At 48.3% G+C, this 16,468-nt stretch overlaps 1 protein-coding gene across 2 annotated transcripts in view; it reads right to left on the bottom strand.

The window, feature by feature from the left end:
• The window catches only part of LOC103666988 (methylthioadenosine phosphorylase), a 42,019-nt gene extending 27,839 nt beyond the window's left edge, over positions 1-14,180 (bottom strand). The window contains exons 1-4 of one of the 2 annotated variants that reach the window (XM_040631475.1): positions 13,877-14,180; positions 10,518-10,637; positions 3,241-3,327; positions 1,978-2,036 (exon numbers count right to left, since the gene is read on the bottom strand). In XM_040631475.1, the coding sequence (XP_040487409.1) occupies positions 1,978-2,036; positions 3,241-3,327; positions 10,518-10,637; positions 13,877-13,909 (299 nt within the window). In that variant the 5' untranslated portion in view covers positions 13,910-14,180. The remainder of the gene's footprint in view (positions 1-1,977; positions 2,037-3,240; positions 3,328-10,517; positions 10,638-13,876) is intronic. The other variant, XM_040631474.1, reaches the window with a different exon arrangement.
• Between the last annotated feature and the right edge of the window lie 2,288 nt (positions 14,181-16,468).

Raw genomic sequence — 16,468 nt, 5'->3', positions numbered from 1 at the left:
CACACCGCTATCCCCTTACCATCTGTTGGTAACTCAAACTACAGTTCCTTTTCCATGTCTACCTTCCCGAGAGGGTGAGGCCCTTGTCTGTGCTCCTGGCCAGGATGCAGAACACGACCAAGAGTGCCAGTAAACGGCCAGTCAAGGGAACCCAATTTCTAAAGTTATTGTTAAAAATTCACATTAGATGATAGACTTCTACAAGCAGTATTTCATAGAGTTAAAATCATTCTGGGCTGCCTGAAAAACTACCAACAGAACGGTGTAATGGTCCACCACGGAAGGGCCAAGTGTGATAATGCAGAAACAGGCTTTCAAGGAAGTAGGTGAACACACAAAAATCTCACTATTCTACAATGATGATTAAGTTTGGGCTTTAGAGTGGAAGTGCCTGGATTCAAATCCTAGCCTTGCCATTTACTGGCGATGTGACCTCACAGCCACTCAGTGCTCTCAGTCTGATTTTTTCCACCTAGAAAATGGTTAATAATATTACCTGCATCATAGGGTGGTCATTAAATATCGCTTGTATCATCCCGTGTTAATATTAGAAGAAAAACTTTAATGTCTTTTCTGTTCACCAAGAGAATTGTGAAACACATCAAAATGCTTTGAACATAGTTTCAAACAGGCAGAGCATATGAGGGTTTTTACCCTGAGTGCACAGATGGCCTCTCAGAGGTGGAGGTCCGTGAATACGCAGACAGTATATGCATTTTCCCAAGGCTGGTCTCCAAAACACTAATCACAGTTTTCAAAAGAAATTCAAAAACCCGAAGTCATTAAGAAACACTTGCATTCAAGGGACAAACAGTTCCTAGTCCAACACAATTCAGTTCATCGGGTAGGAGTATAAAACCCTCACCAGAGGGCCACACCATCAGCTGCTTTCTCTTAGAGCCTGGAAAAAAATGAATCAGTCCCCCAGCAATGACCACGGGACCAACAAAGAAGGCTGCCTGAAATCGACCCCAAGTGACCATCTAAAACTAAAATTCAGTTGTACTGGATTCAGCAACGTCACTGCCACTAGTGTGGCAGCCGGCCTCTAGGCGGATCCCCCGTTTTCATGCTCAGTGTAATTCCCTCCTCCCTCCACTGCAGGTGGACCTGAGATTTGCTTCCGGTCAATGGGCTCCACCTCAGGGGGTCACTCCCACAAGCAGGTGCCACCTTGCCGGCCGGGCCCAGAGAGCCCCTCCTGCTGGCCACTATCATGGGAGCTCCACCCCTGGAGGGCACCACGGGACAGGGAGTGTGGACAAGCCTAGAGGAGCTGAATTCTGCCAACGACACCGGCGAGCCTGAATGGGGCTGCCGATGAGAACAAGTCCCTCGGTATACCTTGTGTGACCTTGTGTAACCCTGAGCAGGGGAACCACCTAAGCTGTGCTCACACTCCCGATGCTGAGAAACTGTGGGACACTGTGTGTGAAGTCGCTGCCCTTGTGGTAATTTGTTCACAGCATGAGAAAACTAATACATGAGGTCTGACTAATTTCCAGCTGTGTGGTAGAGATGAGTCGCCCCGTCTGTAATAGTAGAACAGCTTTTCAAGGAAACAATGTGGATACCAACGGGAACCCGCTCCCTGCAAACCCATAACTACTACCACACAGGGGGTCGTGAATGAAGCAGTTTCTCTTGTTAATTAGAAGAAAAACAATAAATAAGGAAAAGCACCTCTCCTCTGGCAGTGAGAACTAAATCCAGAAGCTTCAATTTTAGTCAGATTCATTCTATTGTCTACTGATTATTTTAACCGCTTTTCCAGCCTAAGGGGAATTGGGGTGAGCTCTCTGATCTCCGAAGTCACTAGAATTTACCCAAAACCGTAAGCAGTCGACAAAGGTTACTGAGGTGCTCTGACTCTACCAATACGAAGAACTCACGCCCACACCATCACTCTCTCCAGGATCTGAGTCAAATGTAAACCCTCCTTTAATAGCAATATTCAAAAAGCTTAAAACACCTTACCGTGCAAGGAGGACGCAATCGACGTTCTTGATCTTCCCCAAAATTAAGGCATCGGAAGGCTGAACGTAATGAAAGATGGTTACAACCCAATGACTTGAACTCATTCATATACAAACGATTTAAAAAACTGCCATTTCAATTGTTCCACCACAATAGGATTCATGGAAACGTGGAAGATACACTTGAAAGAAGTAAGGGAGTCCAGATTTGACCTCAATCAACACGGAGCCGTCCGGAGGCACGGGGGCAGGAGGCCTGCCTCGGGTGCGTGGGCAGGTACCACTTAGTAAGATCTACTTGTCGCAAGCACCCTGGGGGGCTCCAATGTCATGCTGGTCAAATACAGATGTGTCAAGGGTATCTGGCAGGTACAAGTACAGGTGTGAGAGTAAAATGCAGTAAGGAGGCCACTGCCACAGAACTTAAGAACTCAGCCCCGGAACCGCTTGCCATGCCAACCAAGTCTAAGAGGGCCATGGGATGACCGGAGGTAACAGAGGGGAAGGTCCTGAGAACTGGAGAGGGCTCAGAAAACACGAGGCCATGAGATGAGCCAAGCTGAGAGCAGGACTTAGAGAACATGAGGTCAGTCTAAGGACTTGGCTGGAAAGGAGGGCTGGGAGGAACTGCCACATACAGGGATCCTGGGAGGAGGACCAGAAGGTCCGTCGTGTTTGGAAGTAGCAGTATGGGACTGGGAGAAGGTCGACACCTCATCCTCTCTGGAAGACACAGGAGCTGGGAGAATAAGTAGCTGCCTTTTAATAGAAAAAGACGAGTGTTTTATTTTTAGTTGAGTTATGCTATTGATTTCTGGACCCTCAGGAAATCCCCCCACCGCCTTGGGCCAGGGCTTACTAAGAAAAGACCACTTTGCATTATTTGTTCCTGTTTGCCATCTGTCGGCATAATTAATGTGGAAGACCTATAGGCCCCAAATTAGAAGCTAATTTGAATGCAGTGATCTGAAGACGTACAGCTGCTATCTCTGAAACGAGTCTCTGGCTTCTAGAGATAAAAACTGAGAAGTTACATGTGCAGGGTCTCAATCCTACGAGGTCCAAGACACTCCTAGGGACACTACTTCAGCTGGTAGAGCCCAATGACAAGACCACTGGGCCCTCTCAGCCTGGGGCAGACAGCCCTGTGCTGCCAAGACAAAAGCAGTTAAAAAATATATATATATTTTTTTAATGTAAAAACCAAACCAGCAAGAAAAAAGGAAAAAGCTGGTATGTCTCCACTAAAGGGATGGATAGTGACCTTGCCAAAGGGAGTATCCACATATTTTTCAGTTCTTCCTTCTAAGATTTCTGGATCATCCAGGCCTGTTCCACCAATTATTCCAATCTAAAGGAGACAATAAAAAGACAACATATTTGGTCATTTTACAGTAGAAACAAAATCATTACTTCAAGCAAATTCATTTATTCACATACATACGCTCTTCTCCATTCCTGCTAAGCCCTAGTCACTTTTTCTTTAAATTAGTCTCAGAGGTAGAATTTAGTGATTCATCAGTTGCATACAATACCCAGTGCTTAGTAATTCAAGTGCCTCCTTAATCCTGTCACCCAGTTACCTCTTCTCCCACCCACCTCCCCTCCAGCAACCCTCAGTTCGTTTCTTAGAGTTCAGAGTCTCTTAAGTCTTGCCTCCCTCTCTATTTTCTTATTTTATTTTTCCTTCCCTTCCCCTATGTTAACTGTTTTGTTTCCTAAATTCCACATACGAGTGAAATCATATGGTATTTGTCTTTCTGACTTAATCTCACTTAGCATAATTCCCTCTAGTTCTGTACGTGTTGCTGCAAATGGCAAGATTTTGTGGTTTTGATGGCTGAGTCGTACTCTGTTGTATATATTTACCATATCTTCTTTATCCATTCATCTGTCAGTGGACTTCTGGGCTCTTTCCATAGTCTGGCTATTGTGGACATTGCTGCTATCAACACTGGGGTGCAGGTGCCCCTTCAGATCACTATGTTTGAATCCTTTGGATAAATGCCTAGTACTGCAATTGCTGGGCTATAGGATGGCTCTATTTTTCACGTTTTGAGGAACTCCATACTGTTTTCCACAGTGGCTGCACCAGCCTGCATTCCCACCAACAGTGTAAGACGAACCCTTTCTCCTCATCCTCGCCAACACCTGCTGTTTCCTAAGTTATTAATTTTAGCCATTCTGGCTGCTGTGAGGTGGTATCTCATTGTGGTTTTAATTTTGCATTTCCCTGATGCCAAGTGATCCGAACATTTTTCATGTGTCTGTTGGCCATTTGGATGTCTTCTTTGGAGAAATGTCTGTTCCTGTCTTCTGCCCACTTCTTGACTAGACTTTTTGGTTTTTGGGTGTTGAGTTTGGTAAATTCTTTATATATTTGGCTACTAGCCCTTTATCTGATAAGACTTTTGCAAATATCTTCTCCCGTTCTGTAGGTTGCCTTTTAGTTTTGTTGACTGTTCCTTTGCCGTGTAAAAGATTTTTATCTTGATAAAGTCTCAATAGTTCATTTTTGCTTTTGTTTCCCTTCCCTCCAGTGATGTGTCTAGCAAGAAGTTGCTGCGGCCAAGGTCAAAAAGGTTGCTGCCTGTGTGCTCCTCTAGGATTTTGATGGATTCCTGTCTCACATTTAGGTCTTTCATCCATTTTGAGTCTATTTTTGTGTATGGTGTGAGGAAATGGTCCAGCTTCATTCTTCTGCATGTGGCTGCCCAATTTTCCCAACACAACTTGTTGAAGAGACTGTCTTTTTTCCATCGGATATTCCTTCCTGCTTTGTCGAAGATTAGTTGACCATAGAGTCGAGGGTCCATTTCTGGGTTCTCTATTCTGTTCCATTGGTCGATGTGTCTGTTTTTGTGCCAGTACCAGACTGTCTTGGTGATCATAGCTTTGTAACAGAGCCTGAAGTCTGGAATTGTGATGCCACCGGCTTTGGTTTTCTTTTTCAACATTCCTCTGGCTATTCGGGGTCTTTTCTGGTTCCGTACAAATTTTAGGATTGTTTATTCCAGCTCTATGAAAAATGCTGATGGTATTTTGATAGGGATTGCACTGAATGTGTGGACTGCTCTAGGTAGCATAGACATTTTAACAGTAGTTGTTCTTCCAATTCATGAGCATGGAACGTTTTTCCATTTCTTTGTGTCTTCTTCAGTTTCTTTCATGAGTGTTCTATCGTCTTCAGGATACAGATCCTTTACATGTTCGGTTAGGTTTATTCCTAGGTATCACAGGGTCGTGGATGCAATTGTAAATGGGATCGACTCCTTAATTTCTCTTTCTTCAGTCTCATTGTTAGTGTATAGAAATGCCACGGACTTCTGCGCATTGATTTTATATCACGCCACGTTGCTGAATTCCTGTATGCGTTCTAGCAATTTGGGGGGTGGAGTCTTTTGGGTTTTCTACATAGAGTATCATGTCGTCTGCGAAGAGTTAAGAGTTTGACTTCTTCTTTGCCAATCTGGATGCCCTTTATTTCTTTTTGTTGTCTGATTGCTGAGGCTAGGACTTCCAGTACTATGCTGAACTGCAGTGGTGATCGTGGACATTCCCTGCTGTGTTCCTGACCTTAGCGGAAAGCTCTGTGTTTCCTCATGAGGATGATATTAGCTGTTTTTCGTATATGGCTTTTATGATATTGAGGTATGTTCCCTCTATCCCTACATGGCAGGGAAGGGGGTCTCCCCGGTTCTGCGGCTCACTGGGCCGCTGCTCGCAGAGTGGTCACCTGACAGTGCCACAATTCCGTTTATCCAAACCCCAAGCTGAGAGCCCACTCTTGGGTTCTCTGTTTGCAGCCGGCTTCCGCATCCTGATGCCTGGGAGCTCTGCTACACTCAGGCACCCCCAGTCTTCCTGTGACCCTGGGATATCCTGAGACCACACTGTCCCACCTACGATTCTGCCCCTCTTCGCCCCCTGAGCACATTTCAGGCAGGGAAGTCCCTCACCGGAGCACACTTCTAAAAGTTCTGATTTAGCGCTCTGCTGTCACTTGCCAGTAGCCAGCTGAGGAAGGCTCCCTCCCTCCCGTGGTCTATCTTCCCATTTATCGCCTCATTGTAACATTAGATAAAGAAACGAGAAAGATTTTCTTTCCTATGCCACTAAAATCACAGAGTTGTAAGAGATCATGGATAGAAGAGTTGGGAAAAGCATAAAAGTTAGTCTCATGTATATTTATAAAATCAAACTATCCTTCCTATATATATTTTTTAAGTCCAAGTGTTGTGTTGCATTTTCCAGAGATGAACTTATCAGCCCTCGTCTTTGGGGGCTAATGGGAGTTACAGGAACCTGGCCCTGCAACTCCAGAGTTAATCTAATTCGATGACTATGAAACACAAACAAGAGCAGTTACAAAGACAGCTAAATATTAACTGAATTGTTAACTAAAAATTAAATGACAGAGATCATTAAGGCTTCTCTGGGCTGATAAGGAAGAATAGTATTTAAATTATCAGTCACAAGTTAGAGAGAGGACACGTCATTAGAAACCAAATGGAAAGTGACCCGAGCATTTTTTTTTTCAATAAAAATTTTGTCACTTGAGTAAAATTTCTACTCAATGAAAGCAGCTCCTTGAGAAAAAAATCCAGGTTAAGAAGTCACTGAGCACCTGAATAATTTTCAGATCAGGTTACACGAGTTGATTTTATATCATTATGAATGGCTACCTCTCTGGCCCTCAGTTTTCTGGAAACAAAGCCAAACCAAACAGGAGGGGCAATTTAGTGAGATTTTACTGAACAACTGCTAGTTACTGGATTCAGAAGTTTAAAAGTGTCGCCACAACTTCCTCAAGCGGCTAAACCAGTTTTTGAAGTTGGCGCCACCTTGTGGTACGTTGTTGAAACCACAGCAGGTTCCATTCTGGGCCAACCCCACCTCTCCTTACCACCACAGATCATCGTTAAGACTAACCAGTATTAGTTGATTTTTAAATCAACAGAAGTGTTTGTTTAAGTCAGTACACTTAAATCATGCCAATCCGCTAGAAAAAATTGTAAATCAGTGTCATACGATCCTAACCCTTCCTCCAGCTGGCTTCTCCATTTTATCCTGCGTTTCATGCATTTCGGAGGCACCCCAGACCATGGGGGCGGGGCTAATAAACTGCCCAGCCCTTCGTCCTCACCCTAGTCACAAAACTGAACTGCTGACTCTGAAAGTATTTTCGGCCTAATCTTGGGGGATTCTGTTGCTCTTGAAAACTTCTGCCTTTTTTTTTTTTTTAAAGGCTTATTACCACTTTGACTTGGCTGTTTCTGGATGTCCCCTGGGCCACAGCATCTCATATTCTGGATTCAATACTGGATTCTCAGACTTGCACAAACACAACAAAACTGACTGTTGTGAAACCACCTCCCGGTTTGGGGCCAGCTAGCCCAGAACCGCGGCAGTGACTAACAAATGCTGACCAGGGGTCCTGCCGAAGTTCAGTGCCCTTGAGCCCACAGTAAGCAGCCCCAAGCTTCAGTCCACAGCACCCCAGCTGCATGACTGCATTAGGTAGCTGGTAACTCAGCCCCCCGGAGAGCAACATGGACTGGGCATGAAAGCAAGAGCTGTCCAGAAAGGCTGGGATGGGGTCTCTGGCACTGGAATTATCCGTAGGTGGGCATGTCCAGTCACCCAACCGGCTCCAGTTGTTTATAGAAAGTCCTATCTTGCAAGGTATACAGGACAAGCGTAGCAACTGCCTACTGCCACAGCGAGAAACGGACCTCTAACCATTTTCCTGCAGCAGAGAGAGGCCATCAGTGCCAGGATGGGGCAATGTCGCCACCTGCTGGCTCCACAGCAAAGTACAACTAGGATGGAACTTGCAAGCACCATAGCCTAATTCATTGTCACCTGGAGCCTCTGAATTCAATAGCTGACTCAGTACCTGCCTTGGTAATAAAGTCACTGCATCTGAGTACTTAGATGTCCCAGGCACTGTGCTAAGTGCTCCAGCCACCTTACCTCATTTGATCTTCACAACCACCCAGTAAGATATGCCCTACAGTATTATACCCATTTTCCCCAAGACAAAAGAAAAGCATCAAGTTAAGAAACTCGTCCAACAATAAATTATAAGAAGGAAAGACAGAAAAGGAACCCAGGTCTTTCATGCTCAACTGCTATGATGTATTGTCTCCCAATATCTCCTGGAGTCCTTTAGAACATCATACCCCATCAGGAAAGTTTTACTCTCTCCGTGTACTGAGGAAACTGATGCTCAGAGAGGCCAAGTAACGACACTCGGGAAGCAACGACAAGACCTTACCAGGCCTCCTGGGCCAGAAGCACCAGCGTTTAGTCCAGGTAACCCTAGACGGCCTAGAAATATATTTGAGGACTGGGATGGAACTTCTGGGCCAATCCTGCCCAGCCAGGACTTCCTTACACGAGATAAAGCTCTGAAACAGAGAATCCCTGGTCAATCATGGTCACTGCCAACTTTTAACAGCTACTGGTTCATCTCACACTTTCACACTGACAGACCACTGAGTCAATTTCCTTAAAAAGAGAAGAGGGTTTGACTTCCTCCCTGAGAGTGCAAAAGCATTTTATCTAAATGTTGGCTTGACCTGGCCAGAATGGTTATTTCCAGCAATGCTGAAAGGGCTCCTATGAACCCCTACCCTTTGTCTATTTCCCCTAGTACCAGGACCCAGGAGATTTCACACATCCCACTTGGTTGCAAGAACCACTCGCCATCACTTTGAGGCCTGGATACACTACCTCCAAGAACCTAGCACTCCGTGTCGGCATTCTCAAACCACAGCAGCCCGAGCAGCTGAGTCTAGCTCATGGCAGGGAGGTGGGCTGCCTCTGAGTGCTTCGAACTCACGATGAGGCGAGAGGACCAGAGCTCAAGCCGGCGGCGATCCCTGATCTGAGCACTTCAGGCCTTCAGCTCTGGTTGCCATGGACATATTTGGCAAGTGCAAGAGACAAAAGTTCTTTTATGGAGCCAACCTGGCTTGGAGCCTCCCAGAGCCTTGTAAAATCCCGGAAGCCCAGCTGTGTGGGGAGAGAGTGGCCAAATGTCTCAGTCTGGGTGGCCTGTTCAAAACCCGCACTATGGTCCACAGAGACTGCTGGTGGCCCAATCTCGGACAAGATGCTCCTCGCTGTAAGCCGCCCTTGCGGGTGACGGTTATGGGCTGCATTGGTTCTCCCCTCCCCAAATCCTCGGTTGAAGCCCCAACACCCAATACCTCTGAACGTAACGATTGTGGAAAGAGGCTCTTTGATGAGATAATTAGGTTAAATGCAGTCACAGGGAGGGCCCTAATCCATGATGACCAGTGGCCTATAAAGCAAGATCGGGAACACCCCCCCCCCCCCAGAGGGAAGACCGTGTGAAGCGCAGGAAGAAGCTGGCCGTCCACACGCCAAGGAGGCCTCAAAAGCAACCCACACTGCTGACAGCTCGATGTTGGCCTTCCTGCCTCCAGGCTCTGAGGAGATACCCTTCTGTTGCTTCAGGCGCCCGGCGTTGTGGTGCCTCGTTACGGTGAGGCTAACACACTAACACAGGAATGTGGTATTTCGGTCAGATAACCTTAGGGCTCAGGACATCCAACTGACCTCCCCTCACAAAGTCGGGATGTTACTCCGATGGGCAGACACCCTCTCAAAGATATAGTTGTGCCTCCCGAAATTGCCCATTTTTCTGAGAAGGCTTTTCCTCAACTCTTACTGTATTCTGCGGAGCTCTCCCCTTGTGCGACAGCAGCAGCAATCTGCCCGGTGCTCCCCCTGGGTCAGCTCCTGGACAGGAGAGTCCCTCGGGGAGCTCTCGATACCAAAGCTCAGGTCCGAGATTCCAGAGACTCGATGAACTGGGCAGGGCAAGGTGTGCAGCCAGCATCGAGGGGCCTAGACCTTGAAGTTCCACAGTGTGGGCCGGCTGAGTGTCACAGGCTAAACCATGCTCCTGAGAGAGGTCCTGTCTGTGTCCTGATTCCCAGAACCTGTGCACGTTACCTTACCTAAGTCAAAGCTCTTGAGATAGGGAGATCATCCTGGATTATCCGGATAGGCCCTAAAGGTAACCACAGGCGTCCTTATAAGACGGTCCCATGAGGGAGAAGGCGACCTGATGCCAAAGAATGCTGGTGACTTCTAGAAGCTGGAAAAGCAAGGAAACAGACGCTCTCTCGGATCCTCCAAGAGAAGCTGCCCTACCAGCCAGGTGTTAGTCCAGCAGGACTCATTCTGTACTTCTAACCTCCAGGACTGTGAGAGAATCCCTGGGCACAGTTTGAAGCCGTCGGGTCTGTGGTGATGGTTACAGCAGCCACAGGAAACTCGTACACCAAGAATCACCTGAAGGGCTTGTCAGAAGTGCAGATGCCTCTTCAAAGCTCTCTGGGTCAGCAGTCGTCACATTTTCGCTGGATTCTGAATATACGGAGGCTCTTCAAAACCCAGACTGCAGCCCCCCACCCCCATGCTCCTGATTCAGCAGGACTGGGATGGGGCCCGATAATGTGCATTTCTGACAAATCCCCAGGGGGCTGCGGATGCATCACGCACATTGAGAACTACTGCCGTAGCTGCTTCTGAGACACGGGCTGGAATACGGTGATCGCAGTCACAGTGAAGGATGAGGGTCCACTGCGCACGAAAATGTATATCCCGTGTGCTCATCTGTACCTTACTCCGTGGAATTAGGAGAATCAAAGGAAATAACGCATTAATATCTGCCACTGTTTCTGTCTCTCCTCCCACCTCCAGCAAAAGCAAAATAAAAATAAACACCCCTCCAGACAACAGAAGGCCCCTTATCTTAGGTCTTTCTCTGCTGGTCAGGACACACACCGGGCCGCCCCTGCATCTCCTCACCAGGCCATCTCTGTCTGTCCCTTATCCAAGGGAGTGTCTGGAAACCCATGTGGACATTTCCGGCTGCCACGATGACTGGGGGGAGGGGACTGGCATTTTGTGGGGAGGGGTCCAGGATGCACCAGAGATCCTACAATGCCCAGGACAGTCCTACAAAAGGACTGTTCTGCCCAAAATGCCACCATGGCCCTAAGCAAAAAAATGAAGGCTTGCTCATCCTCTGGCTTCCAAATGGGACCCGTGGGTCAGCTGTCCCCTGGTTTCTGAGGGTCACTCAAGGACTTTCAGTCTGAAGGCCTCTGCCAGCCACACTCAGGTGCCAAAAGGAGAACTTAAAAGGCCCATTCATCCCAGTCTAGACTCCGTGACTTGTCTGTCTCTCTTAATGCCATTGTGCTGATAGCCCACCACCCACTTCTGATGGGACCATATGCCCTCCTTGTCATAACAACCATGATTCATAAGGCTTATTTTTAATCCCCCACGGCAAAGGCTGGGCAGCAGCCTGGGGGAGCCACAGCCCATTGAAAGAGCCCTTTAGAATGTTCTGTTGGGGTGCCAAAGACCTGTTCAGCCCTCTGCATGGTCATGCATACCACCTGCCCATGGCTGATGCCGGAGGATGCTGTCTCCCTGGGGTCCTCCCAACAACAGCTGTCATTAATACCACGGGAAAGCATCCAGTGCGCACAGGGGGGCAGGCTGCATGATCTCTCTACTCACACAATAAAACGGGGCCCAAGACCACATGTCAGGTTTCAGAACTGCTTCACAGCATCTGGTTGGTGGAAAGCCAGGCTCCAGGCCCTGTTCTATCACTATCTAGGTCCAGCGGTGTAGTTCTGGACACCTTAGTCCATCTCTCCGGGCCTTGGCTTTACGTCCACAAAAAGGGATTTGTGTGGCTACAGGGTCTTCAGAAATGTCCCAGCTCTTCAGTCTACGATCTGGGGAGGGTGTATGGTTTTCTGAGCCTGGTTTGCTCTGCACGCTAGCACCTGCAGTCTCCCGTACGGGATGTTGCCTCAGCAGTCTGGGGGATTTGGTGTTGCCACCGTGGAGGCTCGGAGCAAAGCTGTCACTTTTCTAAGCTCAAAGAGCAATCAGCAGGCAGGCCTAGCACTATTTGTCCCTCTTAATTTTATATTCAGCAGCTCGCCAGGACCAAAAATACCCGTCATTCAATAATTACATCAGGGCCCTAATCAGCCCCCATTCTGCAGTTAAATGCACTGCACTAATTTGCCCGGGAAGCTGTGTGGCTGGAGAATGCCAAGCAAGACCGAAGTGAGACTGTTTTCAACATCATCCCTCTCTGTGAGGGAGGCAAACCATAAGGGACTCTTAACTATAGGGAACAAACAGGGTGGCTGGAGGGGCGGCAGGTGGGGGACAGGGTAACTGGGTGAGGGCATTGAAGAGGGCATGTGATGTATTGAGCACCGGGTGTTGTATGCAACTGATGAATCACTGACCTCTACCTCTGAAACTAATAACACAGTACATGTTAATTAAATTGAATTTAACTAAAAAGAAAAAATTTTTTTTAAATCATCCCTCTCTGCTTTTAATGTCACTTTAAGGGTATTCCTGCAAGGGAAAGATGCTCACTTCCTGTTTACCCACTGAAACCTGCAGACTAGTAAGACCTATGACAATAACTGCTGGAGAAAAGACATGAAAATTAATTTCAGCTCCCCCCTCTTATAAGCACTAACATTTAATAAGTTTCAACGATGTGCCAGACACATAATTGTAACCATCCCAGCAAACCCTGCAGGAAAGCCCCACTTCGAGACGGACACCTAAGGCACTGGCTCACCTACTCTGCACATAAGCTTCATAAAAGCCTTCTGCCTTGTTCTCTGTTACCGGTAAGGTAGAGGCTTTCTACAAGTATTTGCTAAATCCAAGATTCTTTTCAAAATGTAAAAACGAATTTCATGTCTCTAAGTATGAATGCAACACTCTCCGCCCTACCCCTTCTCCTTGTGAGTCTCATTAAAAGCTACAAGAACCTGATAAACTCATCATTCTGGCTGAATCCGCACCGCAGGGACCTGCCTTCTCCCAGAAGTCAACACAAAGGCGGGAATCAGGGGATACCCGAAGAAGGATCTATCCCTGACCTTCCTATGCCATCGACCATGAATTTCTAAAGTCAAACAAATTAACTGAGTTCTTAGCCAATCGTGAACAACCTAGAAGAGATCTTGAATTTTAGCATCAATTTTTCCACTGCACTGTAATTCTACACACTCTCTCTTCCAAGGCACCAACCAGGATATAAGTGTTTCAAAGCCCCAGGGAAGCTCGCTGCACCCTTTAGAACTCGTGCCCTCCTCTGGCCAAAGCTCCCACCGAACAATGATCCCTTGTACGCAGACCTGTGAGGTCCGAGGGCACAAGGAAACTGATCTCTAACTTTCAAGGTTGCAAACGAAACAGTTTAAACTCAGAGGCCTCCAAACAGGGAGCGGCCCTGTGGTTCACTTCGGTGAGGTCAAAAAATCTCAGAATTCCCCAAGCATTGCCCTGCAGGGACAACTTCAGGCCAGAAACGCCCTGCGTTTGGAGGAATAAGAAAAAAGCCGGAAGCTTGCAAAAAAGCTAGCACCCAGTTCACGTGGGCTCAGCAAGCCGAGTCGGAGCGGAAGCCTGAGTCCGGCAGGCACAAGGAGTTGGGTCTCAGCAGCTGCAGGCGCCCACCCTGCCGGCACCCTCGCTGGCCCCCAGAAAGCAGTGGTGAGGGGGAAGGCTGGGGGGCAGGCGCAGCCTCCACCCACTGCTCTTCTCCAAAGGGGCTTGCCCATTCCCCGCGCGGCGCGGGAACGTATGAGCCCGAGGTGGTGGTAGGGGGCGAGATTGCAAGCGTTCCCTCTCCCCCAACCCCTGCCGCTGGGCAAGCGACCCCGGGGCCGGGCCCCAGACCCTGGCCGCCGTGGCGGGGGCGCACAGGCCGGGCGCGTGGCTCTGGGGCGCGGTCCCCCGGGGCGGGAGCGAGCGCACAGAGCAGGGCGGACTGCAGCCGCCGGGACGGCTCATCTCACCTTCACTGCCGTAGGGGTGGCACCTGAAGCCATGCCTGCGCGGGGTGGCGACTGCGGTGGTGGATTCGCGGGGCCCAGCAGCGGAGCCCGTGGGAGCGGCAGCGCGGGACTAAGCAGTGCGGAGTCCCGGGGGCGGCCCTGGCTCCTCCTCTTCCTCCCCGGGACAGCTGGATTGGCTGCTAGTGTGGGATCGCCCCCGCCACCCCCTTCCTCAATTCGAGGTTCCCGCGTCCCGCCCCTTCTGCAGACCTTTCCGGTTCTCCGTGGTTTCTTTCTCCGCCCCAGGTCTAAGTAACGGGTACACGACTAGGATAATAACGGAGACCGTTGGCTGAGCCCTTGTATTGGCCTACACTCTGCGCTTTATACTTTAACCAGCTCCGTTAACTTTTGCAAGATCCCTACGAGGAAGAGCGCCACCCCGTGCTCTGCCCACTAATAGCTGCATTTTCGGCCTCCTGGGTAAAATCTGGCCGATCCGCGTTCCAGAAGTTCTCGCGGGAGGGAGACTCCTCCTCCCGAGGGAACTGGCTGTTCGCCGACCTTCCCTCCAGCTGCTGACACCCAGCGGCCGCGCCGTGCTCTTCCTACCGCCGCGACGCCACCAGGGATTTGCTCCTGTCCCTTAATTCCTGGGGGACGAAGAAGGGACTGGGTTGGCCCCAGACTCGGGGATGACAAAAAGGAAATAAACGGACTAACGTGCTACTGGATAACCTTTCTGATGTGCAAACTATAGTTTACTCATCTTCAGTTTGCGAGGAGGCTTTTAAGGGGGTGAGACACTGCCAACCCCCAGTTTGGCTTGACGCGGCCAAGGCCATCTTTAACCCCTCCCACCCCTGCCAATGTCCAGTACACCCAGATTCAGAATCCAGACCGTGGGTTCATCGTTCAATACTGATCATTCCTGCCCCCGCCCCCCAACGCAGAGCACCAGATCTCCACTTGGATAATCCCTTCTTCTCAAAGTCCCCATCCCTCCCCTGCTAGGATAATCCAGTTTAACCTCCCTTGATGGATTAAGCTCCCCCAAACTAAATGCTGGGTGGCAGTCCTGTTCTGAGACTCAAAAATACTGCACGTTTTCGGGGATGGGAGGATGGCTGTGGAAGAATATACTGCCTTCTTTCCCTACAGAAGCAAAACACTGAAACAAAACACAAGTACAATTTCGCTTAAAATATCACTGCTGGGGGGGGGCACCCATACAGCCTGTTCACCTAAATAGTAAAGACTTTCACTCTCCTGTTATTTTTTGCTCTAGGTCTAACTTTTCTTACAATGTGAAGGTTGTTTTTTTTTTCTTCCTAGTTCTTTTAAGTTATAAAATGAAATGGCTAAGAATAGAAAGGAGAAGATTGGGAGGTTCTTTTGAAAGGGCAGAAGGCTGGGAGTCCCTCAAATATGATTTTTTAGGAGCCTGTCTGCTGATTGTTCTGCTGGGGAACAGGAAGCCCACTGATCAGAAAGTAACTATTGTGGGGACCCTGATACCCTGGGGTTTATGGCTGCTTGGTCATTAGGGGACCTTGACCAACTTATGTGCTTTGATGTGACCAGCAAGTCTGGTTTCTACCCAGTATTGGGTCTCTGCCAAAAGCTATGCCCTGTAAACAGGTTGGATGCTGGAAGCATTAGAAGACCCTCAGAGAAGGAGGTGGAAACTTGAAAGGGGTTAAACTGGACTTCTGGACTTTTCTACTGTAACTTGCAGGTCTGGGCTCAATCATTTGCTCTTGAGCATGTGATGTCTGTGAAGGGAAAATTGTCCCAAATCTGGTCTGTTTTTTTGAGGGATGTAATTCACAAGCCATTTAATAGGAGGAAATTAGCAATTCTAGACAAAATTTAAGCAATTTTCTGACATCTTGTAAGAAACCAGGCACCCACCCACCAGCTGGCTGTCAGGCACTATGTGTGTGTGTGTGTGTGTGTGTGTGTGTGTGAGAGAGAGAGAGAGAGAGAGAGAGACATGTAGTTCAAGACAAATTTATCCACCTCCCAAGGGGATTCCTGCAGTTTTCGTCATTATGCATTATGAGAAAAAAGCATACAAATACTTAGGAGCATAGGACTGGCAAACTATAGGTGATTTGAACTCACAACAGCCATTACAGGTTGGTTTTTTTTTTTTTTTAAGATTTTATTTATTTATTTATTTGAAAGAGAGAGTAAGTGAGAGCATGAGAGTGGGGTGAGGGGCAGAGGGAGAAGCAGACTCCCCACTGAGCCGGGAGCCCAACGTGGGGCTGGATCTCAGGACTCTGGGATCAGGACCTGAGCTGAAGACAGATGCTTAACCAGCTGAGCCACCTAGGTGCCCACAGGGTTCTTTTAATAAAAACCCATTTTAAAAGAATGTGTCAAAATAAGCTTTTAGAGGGGCGCCTGGGTGGGTTGGTTAAGTTTCTGCCTTTGGCTCAGGTCATGATCCCAGGGTCCTGGGATTGAGCCCCACATTGGGTTCCCTGCTCAGCAGGGAGCCTGCTTCTCCCTCTCCCTCTGTTGCTCCCCCTGCTTGTGCTCCCTGTCTCTCTCTCCCTCTCTCTCTCTCTGGCAGATAAATAAATAAAATCGTAAAAAAAAAAA

The sequence above is a fragment of the Ursus maritimus genome, unplaced genomic scaffold, assembly GCF_017311325.1.
Source record: "Ursus maritimus isolate PB19 unplaced genomic scaffold, ASM1731132v1 scaffold_17, whole genome shotgun sequence".
Taxonomy (NCBI): domain Eukaryota; kingdom Metazoa; phylum Chordata; class Mammalia; order Carnivora; family Ursidae; genus Ursus; species Ursus maritimus.
The sequence above is the reverse complement of the archived record's forward strand: the minus strand, read 5'-3'. Positions and strand labels throughout refer to the sequence as shown.